Source organism: Pseudopipra pipra, chromosome 1, assembly GCF_036250125.1.
Source record: "Pseudopipra pipra isolate bDixPip1 chromosome 1, bDixPip1.hap1, whole genome shotgun sequence".
Classification (NCBI taxonomy): Eukaryota; Metazoa; Chordata; class Aves; order Passeriformes; family Pipridae; genus Pseudopipra; species Pseudopipra pipra.
The window spans coordinates 51,834,037-51,860,802 of record NC_087549.1 but is presented as its reverse complement, the minus strand read 5'-3'; the positions used below and the strand labels follow the sequence as shown (position 1 = coordinate 51,860,802).

Here is a 26,766-nt window from a genome sequence, read left to right as displayed (position 1 = left end):
ATGGTGTAAAATACTGTTTATACTCACAGCTTTAAGAACAGAAAAGGAGTAATCATAGTACTGCACTTAGATCACACCCATGACATTATTCTGTGGATTTTTTCCTGGTGTACAGCATCCTTGTGAACATGTCACCTAGATACTCTTTTGTTCAGATTCTGATTGTGCTGAGTATCAAAACAATTCTTCAGTAATGAAGACTGAGGTTTAACGACTTGATGTATAATTCCGGTTTTTGCAATCTGCTTCTTCATTTTCTCTTTTGGATTAACTGAGCAAAATACAGCAATTTATCAGCTCTCTGTGGACATTTCAAGATTTATATACATTGCAGCTCTACATTTTTATTCCTTTCATTAGAACACTGCACTGAAGCTAGATTAATTGAGGCAAGCCAACACTGTAAAAGCTCTGTTGAATAGCAGCAGATGCCTTTATTCTCTGCATCTCTCTATAAAACAAAACTTTTAAAAATTTGAGTCACTATATAAATATTTCCCTTACAAGACAATACAAAGATTCTAGGCATCTGTCTCTCATTAAGCCAATTACTAGTTGTTTAAAATAATCCAATAAAGTCCATATTTATTATGTTTCTTATTAAAAGTATTTTTAAACTCTAGGCACCAAATGCTGGAAATGGAACAAGATAAAATGATGAAGAGTGAGCTAGATGGACAAGAGTGACTTGACAATGAAATGTTCCAGTCCTGACATTTGGTGGAAGTTCTAACTTTGAGAAACACCCACTTAAATAACAAGGGGAGGCTTACTGCTACGAGACTTGGAGATGTCAGCTCAGTAGGGACCAGAGCAGGAGTACAAGGGGGGACATATATTAAGGAGTAAACAGCTGGAGTGTTAGGGAGGTCAGCTGGAGTGTTCAAGAAATTCATTAATGACCTGGATGATGGGGCAGAGTGCACTCTCACCAACCACAGCATCATTTAGGTTGGGAAAGACCCTTAAGATCATTGAGTCCAACCATTAACCCAGCACTGCCGAGTCCACCACTAAACCGTGTCCCTAAGTGTCATGACTACCCTTTTAAATACCTGGCAACTTCACCTCTTCCCTGGGCAGCTCGCTCCAATGCTCAACAACCCTTTCGGTGAAGAAATTTTTCCTGATATCCAACCTAAACCTCCCCTGGCACAACTTAAGGCTGTTTCCTCTTGTCCTGTTACTTGTTATCTGGGAGAAGAGATCAGCCCACACCTTGCCACAACCTCCTTTCAGGTAGTTGTAGAGAGCATCCATGCAAAATGTCCACAAATGTCCAAGAAATATCCATTGCTAATAACAATTTAGTTTGCATGAGGACCCTTTTACTGGCTGTAAAGTACCTGGATTTAGTGCAAATCTGTCAACATAACATGGTGGTCCCATGTCCCACTCTGGCCTCTTACCTTGCCCTAAGTCAGCCTCTGTAAGTTGAATTTTAGTTCCATAAGAATATATTTAAAAGTGTATCTGAGACAACACCCCAAAAAAGTATGGTTTGCTTTTTTCATATTAGGTAGCTGAATTTGAAAATTACCGTTCTCTATAACTTCATTGTAGTCATAACTGCTGGCAACTAAACTTGTCCTATCAGTTAAAATACAAATACTTGTTATGGTACCAGAAAAAACCTGAATTCTAGCATAAACCCAGGTAATTTTTCTGCTTTTCATTAGAAGATGATGAAACTTTCCCAGGCATGGGCAGAACTGTATGGTGAATGGAGTACTTCACTGCTTTATGCACATGCATTTCATGTGCATGCAGCTTTTTAAAATGTGGTGCGTATTAGCGACACCAAAATAGTACTTTCTGTAGTGTATTTTTTTCCTTTTTCTGCATGAAAATAGAGAGGGGAGCAACTTTTTTCATTTTTTTATATTATTGCACTACTAAGCTTGAGCGCTACAATACACTGCTCTTCCACACTAAAACAGTCATATGAGTAGCACTATGCAAATATTTCATTACACCAAAAAAATCACTTACAGACTAGTCAGGTTTCCAGGGACTCTGGCACTTGCTAAACGGCAAATCAGGGGAAAGAGGACACACAAAAACACGGCCTTTTCCTCCTTCAATCCCAGAAGCACAGAATCACTACCCTAGTATAACTCCTTTCCACAGCTGTTTCCACACCCTGACCTCCACAGTCAGGACATCTTCTCTGCTGTTTCTCTGGAGGAAAAAGGAGATTACTTATAGCTGAAAGAAGTAAAGCAGGAATGTAGTCCACCTCCTGCTCCTCACTTTTCCTGGTGTTGGGGAGGAGGACCCCCATCCACTGTACTGCTTGCTATGCTCAGAAGAAGGAGGTGGCAGTGGCCTTAGAAAAGGAATATTTTAAAAAGATTCAATCAGATCCCCTATAAGATATTCAAGGCAATTCCACTGCTGTGCACTTTAGCTAAAAGAAAACATACTCCTAGTTATGTCAAAAGGAAAGACATTTGCTTCCTTACTAGGCTGTCCTTCTACCTCAGCAAAGATCAAATATTGACTGATGGCATGATTACAGTGTTTTTAAAAAATGCCATCAAAAAATCACAAACACATAATCCCAGTAACAAGAAATAAAAAGCAATCCACAAAACAGTTAAACTTCAGAGAAGCCCTAAATGCTGCAGATAGCATGGCTTTTTTAGCTTTCTTTGTGTGCCAGATACACATATGCTTAGTAAATATCAGTAAAATAAACAAAAATGCTATGCAAAAAACTGACAAATGGAGGGAAAATATGTCAATCTCAAACCAGATCTACAATTAAACACATAAAAACCATGAGCAATTTATGTGATTTTTCTTGGATTCAAACATTTTTGTATGTTTTAGCTACTGTCGGTTCTATAGACTTGATTCACAATGTAACTATCAAAATGCAAAATTCAAGCTGGTGATGCTGTAAAAGAAGAGACAATTAAAAAGTCACTGGTAAAACTGAAGTGTGTATAAAAATACCAGGAAAGCAGCAAGACACCAAATTTGTTTAGATTTGAAATGTTTTTCTCAGTGCAAAACCAAAACAAATGCTTTGGTGTGGTTTGGAAGCTCAACCTGTTTACTTGCAAAATTCATACAACTGTATCCCTTTTGCTCCCCAAAACACAAGAAGTGGTTTACTGCTCACACTAGGAGTTTAATTCCACTACCTCAATGTACTGTAAATAATACAACTCTCTTGAAAGGGTCTAATTAATGGAAACAAGGTTCTTTGTAGAATAAAGCACTACTCAGAATAAAAGCTAAAGGATTAGGCTTTAGCATAACAACTACACCCACTTTGAATAAAAATATTTTGCAACCGGATTTCTTTTTTTCTCTTTCTCTTTAGAGCATCATTAACCTGCAGCCCCAGTCCACAGCAGTCCTATAGTCCAACAGCAAGACAGTGGGCCAAGAAAACAGCAACTAAAGTAAAAGAACTAAAAACCACTGAGAATGCTAACTGACCTAAAGAATAATTTTTGTTCTTTATAAACTGAAGTGATGTTAGTTCTATAAAACTGACTACCAGTATGGGGAAAAAAAAAAGAATTACCATTTCACATCACATTGTTTGCTTTGTATATACAGGAGCATTGATTTATTTTCTTTCACTTTATGTGTGTTAACAGCCATACTGGGTCAAACCAGAGGTCCATACAACCGATCAGTTTTTCTACACCAAAACTAGTAGTAGATGTTGACAAAAAAGTACGAAGAACAGAGCAAACAGAGAGTGAATTTTTCCTCAGCATACCCTTTTAGCTTCTAGCAATCAATGGCTTTCCTGAGCAACGTCTTCCTCAGCCAGAGACTGCACACAGTCATTGTGTTTAATAATGAATTTGTCTAGCCCATTTTTTAACCCATTTATAATTCTGGCTTCACAGCATCTTGAGGCAATGAGTTCCACGATGTAATTACGTGCTGTGTGAAAAATATTTCCTTTTGTTCACTTCAAACCTGCTGCTTAATAGCTTTGCTGGGTGCTCCTGATTCCCTGTAATATAAGGAATAATAAATAATTGCTGTTAGCGTGGCAGAAGTAACACTGATCTCTGGCACAGCTCAGAATTTCCTAATGGGATATTACAGCAGCCAGGAATGAGTGTTATTTCATTACCCTGGAAAGCAGGCAGAGACTTAGTACTGGAGCTGATAAAAGGTATCAGCTGTGTCACTTTAAGGATTTCCTTATATAATCTTTACAGAGTTTATGTAAAGTTTATGCCAACCTTAGAGAAGCTGTGTACAGCAGCATTATGCAGAGCATAAAACCTGGAGCTGAAGTATGAATGGGTGAATGAGCAAGACTACAAACTGAAAATGCAGTTTTACTGTAGTTTTTTAGTCCAGCTTGACCAGAGACACCACCAACAAATAGAAACAGCCAAAGAAAAAAATTAAGGCTAAGTGAACAAAAGCTCAGCCTAATGCAGTGGACAATGTTCTGAAATACTCTTCAAGCTAAGAATACAATAAAGTGTTCTGGCTATGACTAATGGTTGACAGCACATGGAAGAGCAATACAGGGATCATAAAAGGCTGAAGAACTGTTGCATACTGTCTATCTCAAGATTAAAAAGTGTGTGCCTCGACAGTCATGCTTAGGTTCAGAGGATCTCGGAAGGATGTGAAAAATCTAAAAAGAGCTTTACACTGCAAGCTTTTCTCCATCTATTTAAGTTTCCTCTGTGCTTTCCTACCTATTTGTACGGGGTTGGAGGTGGCTGCTTTTACTGTTCTTTCATGAGCAGAGGACACACGATCTGACCTATCTTTCTAACATTCGTTACGTCACACTGGAAGTTTGTTGTTTGTCCATTCTTCTTGTAAGGAAAAGCACAGAGATTGCTCATGTGAAGGTATTTACTGTTAACAATGTGAATGATAATATTATCTCACATTAAAACTCTAAGCTCTGTGATACAGCCAAGTATTTAAGCATCAAAGGCAAAGAACTCCTGTTGTTTTCTCCCAGACTAATCACAAACTAAAACTTTATGCTTACTTCAGGGACCAATACTGCACTGCATGGGAGCCTCCACCACCCAGAGCAAGCTGCAGGAGACATTCTATTCAGAAGAGACTGCTGTCGCTGTATGCATAGCACAGAGACAAAAATCTACAATTTCACTAAAAAGAGCTTATTCCCCCTTTACTGCAGGCTCCCTTTGTTAGCTGAAGGCAGCCACAGCTATATCTGCTTCTGAACAGCCCAAGCCTGTGCATCAGGGAAGGTCCTCACTTCTTTTTATTCCCTTTGGTGTGTGGTGTAGGAGCAGAGATAGCCTGTCTCTTAGAGACCTCTGTCCCTCAGACCTCTCTTGTAGATATAAGAGCTTTTTTTCTGTTATATATTAAGAATAGTTATTATTGCACAGGCAAGCACCTTAAAGCTAAATGAGTAATAACTAAGCTCAGCTGATTTTAACTTCAGAGAAACATATGCCACTTATTTTTTCAACAGACCAAAGCAGAGCACTGTCAGTCATGATTATTTTTAAGATGTTAAGGGGAAGAAACCTCATCATTTTTTGTGGACAGATATTCAAGCTTCATCACCATCACATGAAAATGTCTAAACTATCAGGTGTCTGATGTCCCTGGTACTGCTTCCATTTATGTGAATGATAAAATGTAAAACGAGAAAGAATGTATACTAAAAGCAGCTTCAAAACAACCCCTTAAATCCCTTTAAAACCAACTTGACTTAAACACATGCATAAGGTCTTCCCTGCCTTGGCCTCCAAATTGTGTTGTAAACCTAAACCTTTCAGCTCTTGTGTGTGGATTTACGCTGAGTGACTCCAATCTGTTGTTTCTGTCTTGTGAAGAAGTTGTCAATATTATGACTTTTCATCAGTCTTGAACTGAGCTGCAGTAACTCCAATAATTTTACATGGTTGATGCTGCCATCATGTAATTTCTGAAATCCTGACTCTCACTAACAGTATTTCACAAGTCCAAAAAGCCAGCCTCCTTTTCCTTCTTCTCACTTCCTGGGCTGCTTTGTTTCTGTGGGTTCTCCAGACTTCCCATCAGCTTTGGCCTGGGGGTCAATTTTCTCCCCATAGTTATGCTGCTAGTCTTTGCCTGAGCAAGATGCCTGCACCTTCTCATGGCTGCTTGGCAGGATATGTCCTCTACACCTCTTAGATGACTTGCTGAGGACTCAGGGCAACTTAACTGCTAATTAATAGGACAGATACAGAGCCAAGCAGTTAGAAGACATCTTGGCCTCACAATAGTGCAGGCAGTGGCATGACTGAGATCCTGTGTGAAGGGTATGTGGGGAGCAGATATCACACTGAGACAGAGGCAATGGCAGGAAACCAGCAAGAGAGAATAGAAGCTTGCCAGCCCTCTTGTCTTCCCAGCGACGACCTGGCATATTTTCAGTGGACTTAACACTTCCCACAGACTCTTTTGGGCCCATCAAATCAGAATGTTGCAACAAAAAGAAATCATTCCTGCTAGAAAATGATGATCATCTGTTCCACTGACAGGACAATTACTAAAGTACTACAGAAAACATGTAAGAAGTCATCTTGAAATCTTGTATTCCAGTTAGAAAACTTCTTAAAAGGTACACTGAGCCACAGGCTACATGAGAATACAAACTTTCAGTTCCTGAAAAATTTATAATATTTAAAATTTATTACTTTAACTTATTTAAAACAAATACGTTATAGCAAATATTGTGTATTTTATGTATTCTGTAGATAAACTGATGCTAATGTAAACCCAATAGCTAAATTATGCTAATTTGATTTGAAAAGGGTTCCTCTCACTTTACAAACCGCTAGGAATAATGCTCTGGTCACAAGACCAGCATTGAATTAAAATGCCTAATTATTTGTAGTGAATAAATGCAATCTATAGAAAACACATAGGGTGCATATATAATTAATAATAGATTATAATTGCATTTAGCATCATTTGCATAATTTAAAATGGAATAACTACATGACTGATTTTTTATGTCTTTTTAAAGGGCACTAATAAAATATGAAGAAGGTAAGGAGGTTTATATGAGTAGAAAGTAATGAATAATATCTTGAACATTAAAGCACAATATATTATTCTGTGCACATAAATTGGACCAATTCATTTTTTCAGGTGTAATGGGAAAAGTACAGTACATCAGCAGTTTTTAAAAGTAAATAATACGTTAACTGAAGAAGGGATTACAGATTCTGATCAAATATTCAATGTCTTATTTGAATAATTAATAAGTCAGGCTGGTGCAAATATGCAGCATATAGCCTGCAATGCTTCAAAAACTTCTTTCTTTCAAATCATACCTGTCACTAGCATTTAGAATGTTTAACCTATTACCCTATTGCTGTGAGCATTAAACCATTCTTGCAGATTTCCCTCTGGAAACTCACATTATGACCAAAATGAAGTTCAGTGGCCCCATTTAGTTTCCTACTGTGGTTTTCCAATAGCCCATAATGATGCATAGATTGGCTAAATATGAAACTAAACCCTAATTTCAATAGGTACAGAGAGAGCACAGATTTCATACTAGCAAAAGCATAGTAGCAAGATCGGTCAGAAGAAGTGACTTGACTAACAGACAACCAGAGTCAATTTATACTCTGAGAAGTCTGCTCAGTACAGTTTGACTGTTTCTCAACCTGTGGCTGCCAAAGGGGATGAACGCAAGAAAAGCTGGAGAATAATGGTGCAACAGATTCCACATGCTAAAATAGTGATGTGTCCATGTTGATTATTGAAAGAATAAGAATATACTGCTGTGTACATCCAAACATGAGGAAGCAGCAAGATGGAAAAGGTTAATTCTTCTCATTAAAATTATATAACCCCTGTGTTAATTACTTGCACTTATCAGATGTGGATACAGAATTTCCAAAGATCTGCTTAGTACCAAGTTGAGAACAACCACTGAAACTTGGAAGCTATTTCTTTTATTGCTCCAATTTTACATTGCACATGCCCACAAATCTTTCCAGAATAAATTGAGAAAGATTTTACAATGTCTTTAGAGAATAAAGATCCTAATGATCGAGTCATAGGTCAGGAAAAAGGGGAGCAAGATTAAAATAAGTTTTGAAAGCTTGCTGTGGTGGCTGGACCCAAGAGGGGAAACAACTTCCTAAAGTAAATTGAAACTTTAGTACCATGGGACAATTAAGGGCCAGAGGAATATCCACAGAACTGCATGCAACAGTTAAAATTATTCCATTTTAAATGCTTAAGCAGACACACTTGTTAAGGATCAGGAATAATCAAGAGGTGCTTATCATGCTTTAAATTACTTTTAGGTTTTTAATCCAGCTATACTGAAATATGAAATAAATGTCTGCTAAATATCTGTACATGGAAAAGACTCCCAGGGTATCTTCAGGACCATGAGAAATGACAGCACATTTTTTATTTCTGATATATTTTGTACTCATTACTATGTTTGCCACTGCATGCACCAGGACTACCAGACTCAGTAGATGCAGAGAATGACTGAAATAGCTGACAGAGTTTCTACATAAAAACAACCTGCACTTGGTTTATCCATTCAATTGATTAGCTTAAGAATCTATATCTCATGACTTTTGAGTGGGCCAACATTGTCCTGAGTGGATCGATACCACCAGACTCTATTTTAACTGCTTAGAGGGATACAATGGTCATGAAAAACACACTTAAAAGCTACCAGGCTTTCCTCAGGACACAGTTTAAACTTCACATCCAAGACTGAGACTGGTAGACTTATATGAAGAAAAACATTGGGCTGAATTAGTCATCCTTGTTCTTTCTAGGCATCCTTGCTGCCTAAGATCATAGACAGTTCAGATTGTTTAGGCTACTGAGAAGAAGAAAACAAGTTCGTACCCAAGTAAATCATAGACTGATCACTACCAAAAATAGCTGAATCACAGCATGAGCAAACAGCTGCCTATACCCCACTGAGAATAATCCTAAGGATACTGGAAGTGTTCTAGTCTATACACTTCTGCAATTTTACTATTCAAACAGATAAAAGCATAAAGCCTTTCTAATGAAGCCATGACCTGCCTAAATCTATTTCCTGTGATAAGAATAAATTCTAATTAAACCTGCTTAAACAAAACAAATTAGAGAGCTGTTTCTGCATATACATGCACCTCTATTTAAATTGTTGGAGAGTGCATTTAGGAAGAGTGGGAAAGGGAAACAGTGTGATTTAGAAAATCCTGGGACACCTTGACCACTAGGCAGCTAACCACTGTCGCACAAGGCAGTGTCATGTGAATGATATTAAGCACTGTGACAGCACTTCTCATACATTGGAAATCTGTTAAAAAGAGAAATTCAGGACTATTAAGGATAGGTTTAGAATTGCATAAAACTTGCTGACACACCAACAGCCATTCAGCAAACTGTGTCCCTCCTCTGAACCGAAAAAAGTCCCAAATAAATTCCCATTAACTGCCATACAGTTAAAATTGTTGACAACTGATTCTTGCTGATCAACAGGAAGTCACCCATTCTTCTCTGAGACTTATTAAAGAATTAAATGGATATTGCATGCACTGGGAAGCTGTGTCACTAACATCGGCTGTTTACTAGTAAATGTAGTTTCAGGTTTGGGATTACTTTATTTCAACAACCTAGTATTTATCTGGAGTACCTCAGGATGTCCAAACCAAAACATGCTTTGTGGATATGGCAGTTGCTCATTTTTACTATTTCTTTCAACCTCCCTAGATATGATCTCCTCAATGCCAAGTCTTCCAGTGTCCAAGAGTCTGGGATAATCCCAAGCAGGAAAAAATTACCTGGGATTGCTGGAAGGCTGTTGTAGATCCCACAGCAATCTGAAGAAACTGGATATGTCTGAACACAGTCCCTTGATAAAGGAGGAATATCTACCTCATATAAAAGACCTTCATATCCCCATCAGTTGGAGTTACCCTTCATTCAGAGAATACTTACAAAGTAACATATGTCTATAAATCAAATCAGTGCAACTTTCCAGTATTAAAGATTGAAGATTCAACTGGGCATTCAGTTTGGGTTCCCAGCTCCATCTAAACAGATGAAACTTGTTCTGAGCCCCATCTAAACAGATGAAACTTAAAAAATAATAATAGCGATGATCTCTATAGTTGAATATTTCTAACAATTTTCCACATAGTTTTTACAACTAAGAGAGAAACCATTACCTGCTCTTGGTTCTTGAGGACACAGATGCTGTCCTTCCTGTACTTACACTGTGGACTAATGACCCCATTCCCACCCAATGTTTCAGAGTCTTTCTGTTTTCTGTGTAATTTGTGTCTTGTGGGATAGGAAATAACCTGCATTGATTGTGATATTGACTGTCTCAGCTGGTGTTGCAGAATATCAAAATCAGAGAAAAAGGTGTGATAAAAATGTACAGGCTGGAAGCGAGGAAGGTTAGTTGCAGTCACGAGGAATATGCAGGAAAAAACAGCACCAGCTGGGTCCTATCAGTAGCTATATTAACATAACATAAAAAAAATCTATTTTTTCTACTATTTTCAAGATTTCAGAACACGGTCCCTGAAGCACAGGGCTCAGAAGTGTCATGTGGCAGCAAATTCGTCTTCCAGCTGAAACCAAAAAGAAAGAAAAATGCGACTGGAGACTGGGTTTGAGTGACAGGATTCTACTCTGTTATGGCTTTGCATGACAGCAGAAAATGGAAATTATATCATACTTCTTTCCTAAGTCAGACATCAATCTAACAGTGGTCCGGAGAAAACAAAACCTTAAGTAAGCACCTATGGGGCAAACTTCCTCCATAAAAAATCTCTGGCTTGCCTGCAATACTTTCTGTCCCCCAAAACAAGGATCTGTATTTCTCCTGGTTTTAGAGAGGTTTTTTTGCCCTATTTTGCTTCTTAAAACCATTTTGTATTCACCCCAGATGTTCCACTGGCCGGTGAAAAACTTGGTTTCTTTTGACTATTACACATCTACCTTAGCATATCTACATTACCATAACTTCTGAAGCTCCATTTCAATGAATATACTGCTGTGAAGACAGAATTTCTTTCATACCTCCACTTATTCTCAACATTCACCTCCAAATACTCTTTAAATTATCCATTTTTTTATGATCACCTTTGACCACAATCCCCCAAAGTAAAACTGAACAATGACCATGGCCAGATAAACTATTTTTAAATAGTTCTACCAATCTATAATAGGTGCTAAGAAGCCCTAAACTGAAACGAATTCTTTAACACACATTAGATAATACATTTCATGTTCCTGACCTTGACAGGCACTCTGAGCCTGTATTAATCTATTTAACTGTGATTATTATGACATTAATACAGTTACGTTGGTGCAAGACATCAAAATGGAGACCATACAGCACAAAAGGGACAAAATGAGTGCAGTTTTATCTTGACTGCATATAACTTTACTGTATTAGAAACACTATTTGTTTAATGATTTAAGTGTAATATAATTTCCTGACTGAAACAGTTAACTGCCAGAAAACTTGAGAAAGGATGTGTTTCACAGAAGGAGAAGGAAGACAAGAGAGACAGTGGGGGGAAGGCCCTAAAGATAAAGCCACATGGAGAAACCTTTTTTTTAAACCCTGATATTGACCCAGTCCTGTTAGTGACAGTAAGTGAGGCTGATCTGAGCAGGATACCCTTTGCAAATCCTTGATTTTCAAAGAAACCTCTTGTTTTGAGATAATGGAAGCTCAGAACTCCCTGTCATGGAACATAATGGGAAATTGATTTTGCAAGGCTCTATCTACACAAAGTTGCACTGGTTTAATTAAAGGTGTGGTTTAAAATCAATTCTGTTAAACCAGTCCGAGCTCCTGTGTGGACACTCTGAAATCGATTTGAAACTGTCTTATGTCAACTAGCTTTAATTTGGCAAAGAACCAATTTACACTGAGGAGGCACTAGTTTGTGTTCATCCAAAAATAGGGTTAAAAATAAAACATACCTGAAATTATAAGATTTTGTTGAATTTCTCTGTTTCTGCCCTAGCTATGCCAAGCTATGCTGGCCTCTAGTAGCATAGTCCATGTGTTTAGGAAGGAGATTGGATTCTATGGATTTCTGGCCTTTTTTACAGATACACGTTCTTGAGAAAATACAGTGTAAAGCACTGTGATAACATGGGAGTCTAAAACCAAAAGGTGAAAGGTGTAAGGAAGAAGTGACAGATTGTGAAGACCATTTTTCTCTTCTATTTATTTTGTTTCTTTAATGCAGAAAAAAGATGAGCAATAAGCCTTCTTCACAGTCAGTAAAAACTTTCCCATGCCGTAGTATTGGGGAACAGCTTAAATAACCCACAATTAGAGTAGGGTGCATGGGAAATCAGGCCAACATTATCCTGTAAGTCTAAAACTGCTGGAACTGAGCTAAAATCTCTCCTTTCTCATGGCTCTGGCAGGAGATAGAAAGGATTTTAAAGATCCACTGCAGACTAGCTGTGTGGAAATTTCCCCAAGTTCAAGGATTTCTGTGCAATCCCAATCATTCACATTCCACTAGGCTGCAAATGAAGGCCTGCATTTGAGTCCACAACTTACAGAAATGCATCCACATTTTTTCGACACCTGAGAAACTCAAGAGAAGCAGGCAGTGAACTTGTTTCTGGTGTGCTGCTAAGGACACGTCTGCATTTGCTCTGGTTCTACAGGCAGAGTAGGCACAAGATGGGATGCTGCACCACTCCAGCCAAGAGCCGGGGCTTGATCCTGCTTGAGGGAACAACAGACTTCGCACATGCCATCGCAGAAACAGGGTCAGGCTGTGCAATGTTTTCCTGCTGATACTCAACCAAAGTCTTTTCAGTGATGAGCAAAAGCATCTCTGCTCCTCCCAGAAGGAGAACAAAAGGGCACAATCCCGCAAAGCAGGATGTTCCTTCAAGTCCCCATGCACTGGGAGCAACAGACACTCAGTATCCCAAGTAAATCCTACTGCAGAATTGAGCACTGAGTGATTAAGTACCAGCCTGCCACTGCTTAAAGATGATTTTTCAATCTTTATCTTTTGTGTCAGTTATTTTACACCAAAAACTTGTGCATGACACCAATAGGACTTAAAACTACATACGTGTGCTTAGAGGGTGAACTATAGCCCTAATTATTGAGAATAGTGGCCCTAATCATTAGGTTTTATTTTAAAACACTTAAAACTATGCATGACAGTAAGTGCTCTATATCCTTGCAGTCCTCTGAAGTGTTCCTAATGGGTAATGTGCTACTTTACTTTCTCTTGAGTTCAACAGATATATTTTCAGAGTGAATCCTGTGTGAATTTCTCCTGAATCAAACTCTCTCCCTGGTGAGACTATATAATCCTGTTGGCTTGTTAGAGCAAAAACCATCTATGAGACTTCATTCAAAACAAATCCCCTGTCAAACTATTTCTTCCTTTTCATTTGGACATTTATCCTCCTGATAATATATAAGTAAAAAATTCTTTTGTTGTCCAGTTCAAATTTGTAAAGAGGACAGAATCAGTCTGACAGCAGTGTAAACAAAGAGATTTGCAATCTTAGCAGTGCTAGAATATATTGGGCAGTTGTTCATTGCATATGGAGGAAAACCAGCAGTACCGTACTATTTCAATGGGAAAAACCCCCTCAAAGATATGGCTACTTATAGTTTATTCTGATTATAAAAATTTCCATATATAAAGAGGACTTTTTCAGATGCAGTTGCACTATTTCAAGTTCCCCTTCCCTGCCACTGTTAACAAACTGCACCCTAATGTCTTGCATCTACTGGTAATTAGTCACGACTACACCTACTGTTTGTAATGGGATGCCATTTATCACCTTGGTAGGCTCAAAATTAAGTGATTTTCCTGGAAATTGTTTCTCAGCAGCATCATTTGATCCGCTGTAGTTAAAAAGCTATGTTATTGGTTGCACTATAAATTCCATTTTACAGTCTTCATTTTTTTTTTGTAAATTAATTGTAGTTTTCCTCTAGGCTTAATGCTGGTATAAAAGGTTTTGGCTGATGAGCAAATCTTTTCCAAAGACAAGAATTTTCAATTCTATCATTTTTAAATAACAGTGGCATAAAAAACCTCACAGGAAGAAACTTGTTTAAGTCAGCTACACAAATGAAAGTTGACAAGTGATTAGCTCCTTCTGGGAATGAATTGTTATCTATGTTTTAGGGGAAAAAATGTCTTCAGTGACTTTGGAAGTGGCCTGAAGCATGGGTTTTGGAAATCTAATTCTACAAATACCAGTTTAAACAATTACGTATTTAAGCAATTCTTATAACGTGAAGTTGGCATGACAAAGCGTGAAGTTAAAAAAAATCCATCTCTTGTAAAATGCAAGCAGTATGCACATCTGTAAAAACTCAGCAATGTACAAGTAATTGTGTTAGTCATTTTGAAGGACCTGCAATGTGAATACATTAGTTCCTACCTTTAAAACTTAAGTATGGTATATTGAACCTCTAGAGCAGTGCATACCCATGTATGCCCAAAGAGAAATTGTCTTTTGCCCAACAGGATGGAAGTAATTTAAATGACTTTTGCTGTTTGTCGTCCCCCCTCTCTTTCCATCACATAAAGAAAACGAGATTTTTTTTTTTTACTGGCTTATACTTTGAGAAGACAGAATTAAAAGTGAATCTGTATCATTCTCCTTCTTGCTGGCTATGTCAGAGTCACATCACAGTATTACCCATTTATACTCTCTGATTTCTTACATTCTAGTTTCCATGGAAAAGAAATTTAGGGCTGTGTACTGGAGTAGGACATGCAGTGTAATTTGGACAGGTTCCTCAACTGGACAAATAGACACTAACACATACAGAGGCCGACACAGGCTTTGTCAGGTGTAGCCTGCTCCCAGAAACAGGGGAATGAACTGCTGGTGATCAGTGTTTGCTTTGTGGAGCACCCAGCAGGGAACAAGTGTTTTTTTAAATCTAATCACATCATCTTGGGTGATAGTCCACATCAAGTATTAGAAGTCAACAGAGTATTTCAAAGGTGACAGCTTCAAGTCTGCCTACAGATCAGACCCCACAAGTTCTTATGCATCTTCCTACCTGATCAATCAGAATTATCTCAAAAATTCTTACACATTCTTTGACAATTTTGACAATTTATAGTCCAAACCTGACAATCAATCTTATGTACCTTTCCCCTGTGAAGTAATATATTTGTGCTACTTTGTTTTGTGGGTCCAAATCCACTGCATTGTAATCTGCAAGGAATTACTTGCTGTAGACATCTTATCAACCCATATTAGTGTTTCTGTATGTGAGAATCATTCACTATAGATTCACTAGAATAAACTACTTAAAAGCTGAGCTAAAAGGCAGAGAAAAGTGGGCAAAAGACATTTATTGTTATCCCCTAGCAATTAAAATATTTGACCTAAGCAGATTTTTAAAGGGTCTCAAATCCTCCCTCACATTAGGCAAGAAATGCAGGTTGATAAGTCTCTGTTCATTCAAATATATGATCTGGATGAGGAGTGATCCATTCTTGAAACTCTTTAGCAAGGCAAAGTTTTTGAAATCAAGCATAATATTACCCTTAATTTTTGGCACCCGAACAAGTTCTGTTAGTTTTTTGCTTTTTTCACTTAGCAAAGTGACTCATCTCACAAGGAAGCCAGGATCCACAGTGCAGTATGCTGAATTCCTATAGTATTTGCTAGGATGTAGTGGTCATGACATTTAAAACAATGATGATGACAGGGCGGAATAGGTTAATCTAGCATGAAATGAAGAAACAGAACTTGAATTAAAAAAAAAAAAAGGAAAAAAACCAGACTATAAATTCATATGAAAAATAATGAGGATTAGAGCCTCCAGCTAGTCCAAAATGGTTCAAACACCACAAAACAAATTTTATAGCCCTATGGGACTCTCTAAAGATTTTTGCACTTCCTCTCCGTGATGAATACTGTTATCCCAAGAAATACTGCTTGTAGCACTTGATTTCTAAGCTAATATATTGTTACAGGGTAACTGCAATTAGACAATCTGCTATACAGAATGTTGAAAAAAAGCTTCATTCTTCAGTAGTAAAAGGAAAATATGAGAAGTTCTGGGAGAATGCTACTGGACCTGTTTTTTTGAACACGCAGTTTCATGAAATTAGAATTAAACAGAGATTTCCAAGGAAGGTCGTTACGTCTCACTCCTCATCCTACCTGGCTACAACCAGAAAATTTGCTCATTGTAGAGGTGATCCTTTACATTCAGTATGTTCCCTCACATAAGAAGCTGGCTCACTTGGTTGAGTAATTATTTTTCCTGTTCTGTGGTACAGGTAGCAGACAGACATAGCCAACAGTGCAGAAGACAAAAAAAATCAGTTCATTAGATCTGACACTTACTTCATACTCCTCTTTAAATCCATAGCCTTCTGCACACTTCATCTGGGTGATGTGCTGTAGCAAGTCAGCCACACGGATGGCTGGATGGAGCTGTCCGGTCTGGTAGGGCACATCCACTGGATCTCTCTTCTTGTAGGTATGGGATTGGACCAGGCTGCTTGTGTCACTGACCATTGTATGGGTTTCATCTAGAAAAAGAGTATCTCACAATGTAATGGCTCATTTTCACTTATTAAAAGAAACAGAAACTATATAGATTTCTAGAGGAGCGGTAGAAATCTGAGACCATCAGCATTGCTTCTATCTGTGAGGGCTACACCAGAAGAACAGTAAATCCATGGAGCAGTTCACACAGGGAAATTGTAAGACTGATTGGAAAGATGCAAAGTCCATAGTTCTACAATGGAAGCATTGCAGAGCAGTCCAAACTCTAATATTGCTTTAAATATCACTAGCTGATTACATTTGAAAATGGGCATTTGGTTTTAAACTGCAGAGAAGTTTCATTCTGAAACTTCAACAAGCTCCATGGAATGAAATTCGACTTGTATTCTTCAGAGATTACTGAAGTGCTATGTCTTACACTGCAAATTTAGAGCAAATGTTTGGAGTGAGCAAAATAAAAAGATACAAAAAATGACATGGTTTTATCAAGCTAGGACTGCAATGGAAATGTAGATCTGAAAACAACATTTGGAGACACACTACAAGAGGACAAATGCAAAGGATCATCTGATAAGGAAAAATGTCTTGACTGACTACTGAACATGCTTTAGGACCACCGTATATCATGAGCCACCACACTAGGCATGGAATGTTATATGTCAACTGACATGCAAGCCAACAAACAGGAGACCCCCGTGGGCTGGTTAAAATTTTTATGAGACACATACTCTCCCAACCCTCCACATTTCTTGCATGGGGCAAATGGGCAACTTACCATTGATTGGCACTTTTAAGAAGATACATATCAGGAGAAAAAAAGAGGAGGAGAAAAAGGAAACAGGGCATAAGCAACAATACTACATTAATAATTACAGGTAATTTTATGTTTGTAATTTAGTCTTTACAGAATGATTTCCTAAATGAGTCAGATTCTGATCTCAGTTTCACAGTATAAATTAGATTTACTGAAACCAAGGTATCTTACTGAGAGTCAATTCACACAGATGGAACTGAGATCAAAACCTACACTTAGCAGTAAACAGATAGATGTGCACTATACCTAAGGAAGCAATACAACTTTCTTCCTGCTTAGATGGAATTCTAAAAAATTTTTCAGACTTGGCAAAAGAAAGAAACCCAACCCAAATTCTATGGTCCAAGTATCGTCATAAATATTTTATCTGTTTACCCAAATAATATTTTATATATATTAGAGTTTTGAATTTTAAACAAAATTTAAATGTGGTGCTTTGACTTATTCAAGCTACTCCTCACTGGCTACAGACTAAATAAAAATATGAAATCTGTATAATGTTTATAAAATATGGTATTTATCAAAAAATGTTACTTTCTAAAATAAGCTGTATAAAAGGGAAGCATTAGAATAATACGTCCACATTCATAAGTTAGATATATTATAGCAGAAAGTTCCACAAATACTCTGTATGGAAAGGTCCCAGATTCTCATGTACAACCCAAAAATACTGACACACCTTGTTAAAGGTGAGATTCTGGTCTTGGTTATGCAACTGAAAATTGATGATAAAGCCAGAAAGCTCAATGAATCATATTTCAAGGATGATTTGAAGTTTTCTTCATTCCCACTAAGACACATGAAATCTGGTCCTCAGTCAATATATGAACTGAGCATTTACAGCTAAACCAAAAATAGCAGAGAAAAATTTATGGGTATATGTATGGACATTTCACTCCCTTTTCTGCCAGTCTGCTAACCTGATCTAACACAGAGGAAAGGGATTTACCTTTTAGTAATAAAATTTTACAACATACTTGTAAAGTGATATAAAATTGTACTGCAAAGCACCTCAGGATGCATGGCATGACGCGTGGTATACAAGTGTAGGTACAGTATGTTGCTGCTGAAATGGCACCTGAAAACTACAAGGTGGCTAAGACACAAAAGACAAAAAAAGTGTAGAAAGTTGATCATGATTTTTTGGGTTGCTTATTAAAATTTCAGAAACAAGTTAGAAAACTTGGAGATTGACTTTTTTTTTTTGCAAACTGCAAAATTTTTTGTAACCCAGACTGTTAGTAACTAAGATGAAGGCAAAGTTATCAGATAGCAGGGTCTTGTACTATGAAAGCAGCACTTTAATACTTATTAATCTCTTTCCTGTCAGCTTCCTAGTTTTAGAGTAATTTTCCTCTCTCCATTTTTTAATCTATCTTCATTATTACTATTTTTCTCTTTTTGGGAGTTATCTTTTAAGTTGTTCTAAATAAAGTTCTTTCAATTCTTGATCTACATGGTACATTAGGAGCCACATATATTTTTACTTTGCCTCAGCACTGCAGCATGAGCATTTCAGGCTATGAGGTTTTCTAAGGGTGAGCTTCTCCAGATGTAGTGTTCATATGCAATGGAAAGTTTGTTCATCTTAAATACTCCTATAGCTGCATTCTCCACTTACTCATTCCCATAGAGGTGTACAACTTGCTAAATAATATACTTATTTACTAGTTAGATGAACTCCCAACATGGAAAGTATCTGGAAATGCAGCCCAGTATCTTTTCTGGGCTGAGACTCATTTCATTCTCCAATTTTAGAAATATGCACATCACCGATACTAGATAAACATGACCTACAGTCATGCTCAGACACTATAAACTTGGCCACTATTATGCAAAGTTGTTTGGTTTGTTTTTTTTCTTTTTTTTTTTTTTTTTAATTTCAGGGTTTCGCTTAGGTTGTTAGGCCAATAATGAAAGTCTTCCTCCAAATAGAAGAAACTTTCCTCATCTGAAACTAAGTAGCCAGACTGTAGTCTTTTGCATCACTTAAAGAGCTCATCACTAATTACCAGTTCCTAATTCACGTAAATAGTCCAAAGATCCTGTTGTACATAAATTTGGAAACAGTAAGTGTGTTGTGTGGCTTTTCCAGCAAATTTTGAAAACTGAACTCAGCCATTCATCACATGTGTAGCCTTCCCAGGAGGTCACACTGAAAAGTTCATTTAGTTCTAACTACAGGCTCAACCCTGCAGTTTAACACAACTTCTTTGGACATTGGAAGACAGCAAGAGCCAATATTAGTTGCAATTAAAACCCAGCATACTATATTCCCCTACCAATTCAAGCATAGCTAATTTGATTTACCTCAGATAAAACATTATTCTATTCAGACAGTCATAAACACATATTGGTAGAGAGATCTGATCTGAATTGAGCACCCTTCTTAAAATGGTGTGATATTTTTCACATGTAAGGTTACAAAAATATTTCTTTTATGCAGTGAAATAACTGGAACAGTTTCTGAGATGAGTAAGCACAGGTTTGCTGTAGTAGACCATAAAATACATGTCTAACTAATTAAAAATTTTACAGACTTAGTAAAATCAGAGAATTTATTTTTCCCAGTGTGTGTTTGCCTGATATCTGAATTACTTGCTTAGAGATTATTTCTTGTGGGGAAAAAACCTACCATAATTTCACCATTGCTATTATATAGAAAAGGATCACAAAAACAATCAGAGAAACCATTAACTAAAACTTAATAATACAGAAAGGAAATTTCAAAGTTTTTCTCCTGATAATAGTACTTTTCTCCTTCCCCACCCACAAGGTCAGAAAGAACATCTACTGGATGAAGCGCTGAACGAATGCTAAAGCACACACAAAAAAAATCTAACATCTCAGGCAGTTAAAAGGCACTGCAAATTTCATTTGCATGCAGATTATTACATTGTTACAGTCACTACCATTACCTTCTCCCAGATTTACATAATGTATAAAACTAGCAAAGTTCCTTCTCAAAGTTATCACAGTGAAATGCACTGCACAAGATCACCTTCCTAAACTTCTGCCTCTTATATCCTTCACTCTACTTTTACATAAACCTGTTTAACTTACAGTTTAAAGGCAGGAATCTGTTAAGAGGTCTTATGTTTTTTACAGTGAGTTAAGAAAAAGTACAATATTTGTTGTGAAATTATAAATTGAAAAATGAGGAAATAGGCTTGACATTGGAATTTGAATTCTTGGTTCAGTGCAATGTTATATTTTGACTTATTATTAAAAAAAAATGCCCCTGATTAGTAAATTAGCATGGGAAGAAGGTGTAAATGAATACAAGCCACAAAGCAGTTAGAGTTACTTAAGCACTGAAAATGCAATAGCGCTTCATGCTTATTATTTATCACTGTGCAGAAACCTTCCTCATTTTGACATTGGACAATAGCAGGTTATCCTAAATTCCCAGTGGAAATGCTTTACACTTTGACTGTATGTTTTTAACCTACAGTTCTTCTGTTTTATTTCATTCCTGTGACACCTGATGCATAATAAAGTATATACTTTAAGTGTCATGTTATCATTTTGCTGTTCAAAATACCATCTTCCCTCTAAAACTTCACTTTGACAAGCACATCAGAAACTCTGCAGTATTGTGAGATGACATGATGGCTGGTAGATGGCTAAAACTGTATTTTGTCTGATTTTCTGTATCCTGAATAGTCTAATTAGGGAAAAAAAAGTTATTTTTAAGAAGTGACATCTTCAGTCCTGAGATAAAACAGAAAAAAAATGAGGGAAACTATTTGAATTGCTGTGATAATCAAATTCTTTTGTGTCACTCCAAATACATGCATAAACATTTCCTTGCAAATTCACTTGTTAAAATTATTTCTCTCTTTTCTCCCCTGACTTGCACTATGACAGTAGTAATCAAGCCTGATAACTGTCCTTAGCACCTCAGTGTAGCCAAGTCTACCACCCCTTCCCTTAGCTTAAAACTCCAGCATTTTGCATACTATTGTCTGTACCCCGAGAACTGCAACTTCTGAAATTACTTCAGCAATAAACTTTGATAAAGGGAAATGTTCTCACCTAAAATTGCAGTTGGCACAAATGGATCTGTCATACATCATAAGCAGGTCAATGCAGAAAAGGTAAAAAGAGAGAGAACAGTAAATGATTGATAAATGTTCCTGAGTTTTCTTTCAGAAAGCGACTGTAAGCAACCAGTATGCTGCTTATATATGTATTAAATTTTGATGGCAAGAAATATAATAACATGAATATGTACAATTTTATTATGAAAAGGTCTATATAGGGTGGAAACCAAGAAAAAAATCGGTTACCTGGATAGTAAGAATTAGGCACTGTTGTGCTCAATGTGTTAGTTTTCATTGTAAATGAAGATGGTGAAGATACAGCTGTAAAGAGAAACAAAGCTGGTTAGAGACAGCAAAAGTGATATGCGGCTATATAAGCTGAGTGATACAGCATATGTGATTGACTTGGCTTAGAGTTCATCCTGTTGCGTTACTTGCACTGGAATCAGGACATAGGGAAAACCAGGCATGTCTAGTGATTGAAATTGCTCATCGAATTTGATCAGTTCTCTAAAAAGAAATGTCGTTGGAGAACTCATTTTGATCGGTAATCGCAAACATACTTCTTACATCACAAGATTAGACTGAATACTGATGCTTGAAAAAAGACATCACAATGACAACAGGTGTTTTTGACAGAAGCTGATCTTTAGGAAGTTTTCTTAATAATACTGTAAATACTGTATGCAATTATTCTACTAGGGTTTATTCTTACCTCTCCTTTCTTTTTATGCGTTTTGTTCAGCCAGGTGGATAACATGCACAGAGATACTAACAGACCCTGAATATTACTCTTTGTTTAAGACTGGTTTTCAGGGAGTAACAAACAGACCAATGCTTACATTGGTATTTAATAATTTAGCCATTTGTAAAGCCAATGGGAAAGCCCAATGGATCAAATTAAGTTCAGTTTGCCCCCTGGCATACAAAGATCATGCAAATTATGGTGGTAAACACAGATACATTCAACAGGTGGGAGTTAATCTCAACATTTTACAGAATGTTCAGCAAATGAGTCATCAAAGGCTTTTAAGCAAAGCTCCTTCCAAATTCAGCCTTAGTTGCTTGTCTACACAGATCAAATTCAGTTCCATCAGTGAATGTAAGCACATTCCAGATACTTGTAAATGAACTAACAGGAATGTGTGAAAAAGAGAGTTGAGAAATGTAGGATCTGCTGGATGAGGACTGAGATTACTCCTGTTGGCTTTCATCCATCTTTTTTTTTTGGTTGATCTTCTAGGGCATAGAGTTACCAGCCCTTGTTAAGATGGGGGTATCTCAAAACTGGCTTAAATAATGCTGGTAGTTACCATTTATCCTGTAAATTAGTATATCTTAGACGACCTTCCTTTGATTACATCTCCCAAATGAGGAGATTACATTTTCTTGATGGAAAGAATGGTATTCCTTTTGGGTACACTTGGATGCAGAGATTAGTTGAGGTCAAGGCTGCAGAAGCTAATAAAACTTGCTCGATAAAGAATGCAGGCAGAATAATGAAGTTTCACAGGAAGTAGGAGTGTTCTAAATCTTTTGACTACAGTGCCTTACACAAATATTATTCCTAAACACTGTCAGACTGCTTATTCTGGTGACTATGCTTCTTATGGAAAGTCTAATTAGAGGTTCTAGCCCTCGAGTGGTATAAAAAACTTGCTATGCCAGTAATTGCAAACAGGTCTGAGGTGGTTTACATAAAGAGGATTGAGTCTTAGGAACTCACTGCAGCTTCTTTTGTAGTTATGACCATTCAGTAACACTACTGGAAGACTACATCATGATGATGGAATATGAAGTCAAACCTCTGGATTTTCTCACAGGAGTGAGCAATCTTATTAACTTCAAGGGTATATTCTCACCAGAAAGGCAAGTCTGATTTGAAAGACCTACTTCAAATCAATTTCAAAAATAAGTCAAATGCAAACTAACATTGCAAATTCTGAGCCTAACACTGCTGAGAAAAGTCTCACTGTATAAACCTCACAGAGTGTTTGTACAATTGAGCTCGTCAAAGAGAAATTCTTAAGCATATGGTTGAGGAGTGGGAGTTGGACCTTGCAGATTGTTAGTACTTGAAACAAAATTTAATCTTTGACAAATTTTGAAGATGTTAAAAACCACTGGCAAAAAAACCTGAGGCTCCTTAAGAACTACAGAATTAAGAAATTTTTTGAACAGAGTCATTCTTTCTAACAGTTATAAAAACCTGTTTTTTTAGTCTTTGCTTAGTGCTAACTCTCTGATAGGAGTGAGAGTTGACTAAAATTCTAATGCAGGAAATTTTATATCACAAATTTTATTTATTTTGGGATAGATCCAAGAAGACCCAGGATATAGAATCTCTTATGAAATTGCAGAACAGATAATTCCACTGAGTTTTTCCTTTGCACAAGCATCATCTAAAACTGGAAATAATAAGACAATCAGATCATCATTATTAAGTTATGACACTCAAAAATAAATTTATCTTAGAAAAAAGAAGTGAGCAGGGGAAGCATTTGGATGACTTGGGACAGCGTGAGGAATACAAAATTTCTAATATAATAGAGATTGGAGAAAGGTAGAACTACTGTTTCAGCGATGTCATTGCCCTTCTGCAGAAGAAAAGGATGGACAGAAAAAAGCTCAATTATCCTTATTATTTTTAAAGAAGTCTATTCTTGATGTCTGACTGTCTTGCTCATTTGAATAGACACTGTAATGCTCTGCACAGTGGGAAACTCTGGGTCCCATGGATTTTCCATGACTGAGTAATGAGGAATATTTTAAAAACCATTTGCACCTTTCTTTCACCTTCAAAAAGAAAAGAAAAGAAAAGAAAAGAAAAAAACTTACATCTCCCATTTAGATTGTGAGTGTCCATGAAAGAGAAAGCTTCGTCACAGTTGGTGCCTTGCTCGGTGTAGCTTTTATCCATTGAATTCACCATCACTGTCATTTCCTGCCGTGTACTACTCAATGTCTCTTTCCGCTTTTTAGCCAATTTTCTTAAGAAATGAATGATGAGAAAAAAAAAAGAAAAAAAAAACAACTCTCAGTAAGCAGACATAGTCTTCATGTTATTTATATCAGTATTGTAGTTTGTATCCACATTATTAAGTAACATTTACATTTGTTTCTGCATTTCTGAAACCTTAAATTTTACTCTCATGTCTTTCAATCTGATAATCAAAGGATAGTTGCCAGTGCTCTGACTTATGGTCCACATCTTAATCCTTGGGGACCACCACTGAATTAAAGGGGACTACTTGGATATGAAGGTGATGTGAGCTCCTATATCAGAGGCTACATCTGTTTAAATATGTAAATAAAAATGACAGGAGAGAAGATTTCACTGGAACTGACAAATCAGTAACAATGTTCACTTCACATGTGTAGAACTGTCTGGACTTGTTTCACTGAGACACCATATAACACAGCTATCTGTTATTTACGTAACACTGTATAGTATATATTTAAGCACTTAATACACATTGCACACTCAAGTGACGTTTTAAATTGACTTGCATTCCTAAAGACTGTTTTCTGTCACTCCTGATTTCAGGAAAACTAGTCACATGAATTAGTTGCTTCTCAGTAGGAGTGACCTATCAGAGACAAAATCTGATACTACAGTATCACAGAACTGCTTTGGATGCATACAACTTCTTTTTTCATGTCTGTCTGTTTCAGTCTAAACTAAAGTCTGACCATCTCCCCCCGAGTTATGTTGAACTACATCATAAAATAAGATGTCTGAAACTCCTGTTTTTTCCTTCAAGCTCTGTGAGACATCTGTGATCTTGATGACAGTGGATCCCATGACCACTTGGCTTATTTCCCTGGTCTGCAACTTTGTCTTAGACCGCGCCTTTCTCCCAGTTCTTGCCTACAGCATTAATTTAAATTGTTCAGATTCCTTCTGGACAGTATTTTTAAGATATGGGTTTTAGAGAAATAACAGCTCCATAGACTTTGAACTTGTCTTGTCTGTTAATTCAATGACTTTTCTTCTGTGGAAAACAGAATGAGCTACCTCATATTCATCTGCCAGGAAGATCTTTTACATATCTTCAACAGAAGTTATAGGAGCTTATTATCTCATCTAGGTTTTCTTCCACTTCTAGAGGCCAACTGCATCAAGCATAACCAACTTCTGCCAACTTTCAAAGTCTTTCTCTTCATTAACTCTCATTCATCATGAAGAAATGATTCCCACCACAGACAAAAAATTTATACCAGCCTCCCCTACATTTTCAAAGAAGTACGTTTGTCTCCACTCATTCTGCACAGGAGGGGCTTATTGTAACCCTCCCTACTCATATCTCATTATTTTGCTTCAAATTACTGCCTGTAGACACACTTTGCAAAGTCCTGATATTACTGCTCACTATGCTGAGCAGTACTGCCTCTGAGTCTCCTCATGTCCCCCATCTACCTGTTGTCTCTTATCTTACACTGCGGTGTGGTGGTGTTCTCTACCAACGTAGTACCAAGCTCAGCAGTGTCTTAGTCCATGACTAAAGCTCAAAATGCCTTTGAAACTAAAGTCTTGCAAAACAAGTAAGAATGGTGAGTGCAGGCATGGTATTGAGTCACTGCACACAAAAGTACTGAGGGTCACATTTGGCCCTCAATAACCTGCTAGATTGCCACCCCATTCATGAGGGCATGTCCCCACGACTGGGAGCAAATGAAGTACTCTGCCTTAAAAACCAGCTAAAGTACCTGCAGCAATGAGTAGTGTTCTGCCGTGGCTCATCCTATCTCAGGAGTCACCTATGTTTGCTTGAGCCACAAAGAACACACCCTAGACTGAAAATGAGACTGAGAAGGAATGTGCTTATGGTCAGGTGGATGGCAGTCATTTGTGGGTCTCTGCACTACCCTATAACTGAACACTTAGATGTGCAACAAAACCTCGTCCATAAATGCTCATTATTGTAGATTTACAAAAACACTAATGATAATACAGTCCAGGTAAGCAAGAGGGGAAGATAAACAGTACCAAGTCACATCCTTCCTTGTAGATGAAGTTTAACTCCTGATTTTGCAATTTGAAATACCACTGGTGGACGCCAAATATAACTGATAAACACAGTTTTGTTTTTGAATTTTGATTTAATTTTGATTTAATGAGATTAAAAGGAGGAACTTCTCAAGCCCCTTTCTGAACAACACCACTTGACTTTGTAGACTCGATAAAAAAACTGGTTCTTTATTACTTCATGGTGCATAAACGCAGAAGGGAGCATTAGGTAATGGTCTGAACTCTTTCATATCAGCGACAGTTAAATTTCATTCAACTACTGTAAGTAAAACAAAACTCTTAGATCTTTGCATCCCTCAATTTCCCTCCTCCTTCATATCTAATTGTAATGAATAAGTAATATACTATTCAATGTGGAATCTAAGACATATCACCTAATACAT

At 37.1% G+C, this 26,766-nt stretch overlaps 1 protein-coding gene across 11 annotated transcripts in view; it reads right to left on the bottom strand.

Annotated features, from left to right (window-relative positions):
* PTPRM (protein tyrosine phosphatase receptor type M) overlaps positions 1 to 26,766 on the bottom strand; it is a 457,368-nt gene that overhangs the window by 73,065 nt on the left and 357,537 nt on the right. For 4 of the 11 annotated variants that reach the window (XM_064656540.1, XM_064656589.1, XM_064656558.1 and 1 more), the window contains 5 exons: positions 24,190 to 24,341; positions 21,598 to 21,672; positions 21,344 to 21,370; positions 17,267 to 17,278; positions 16,327 to 16,514 (listed from right to left, as the gene is read on the bottom strand). In XM_064656540.1, the coding sequence (XP_064512610.1) occupies positions 16,327 to 16,514; positions 17,267 to 17,278; positions 21,344 to 21,370; positions 21,598 to 21,672; positions 24,190 to 24,341 (454 nt within the window). The remainder of the gene's footprint in view (positions 1 to 16,326; positions 16,515 to 17,266; positions 17,279 to 21,343; positions 21,371 to 21,597; positions 21,673 to 24,189; positions 24,342 to 26,766) is intronic. The other 7 variants (XM_064656569.1, XM_064656583.1, XM_064656613.1 and 4 more) reach the window with 3 other exon arrangements.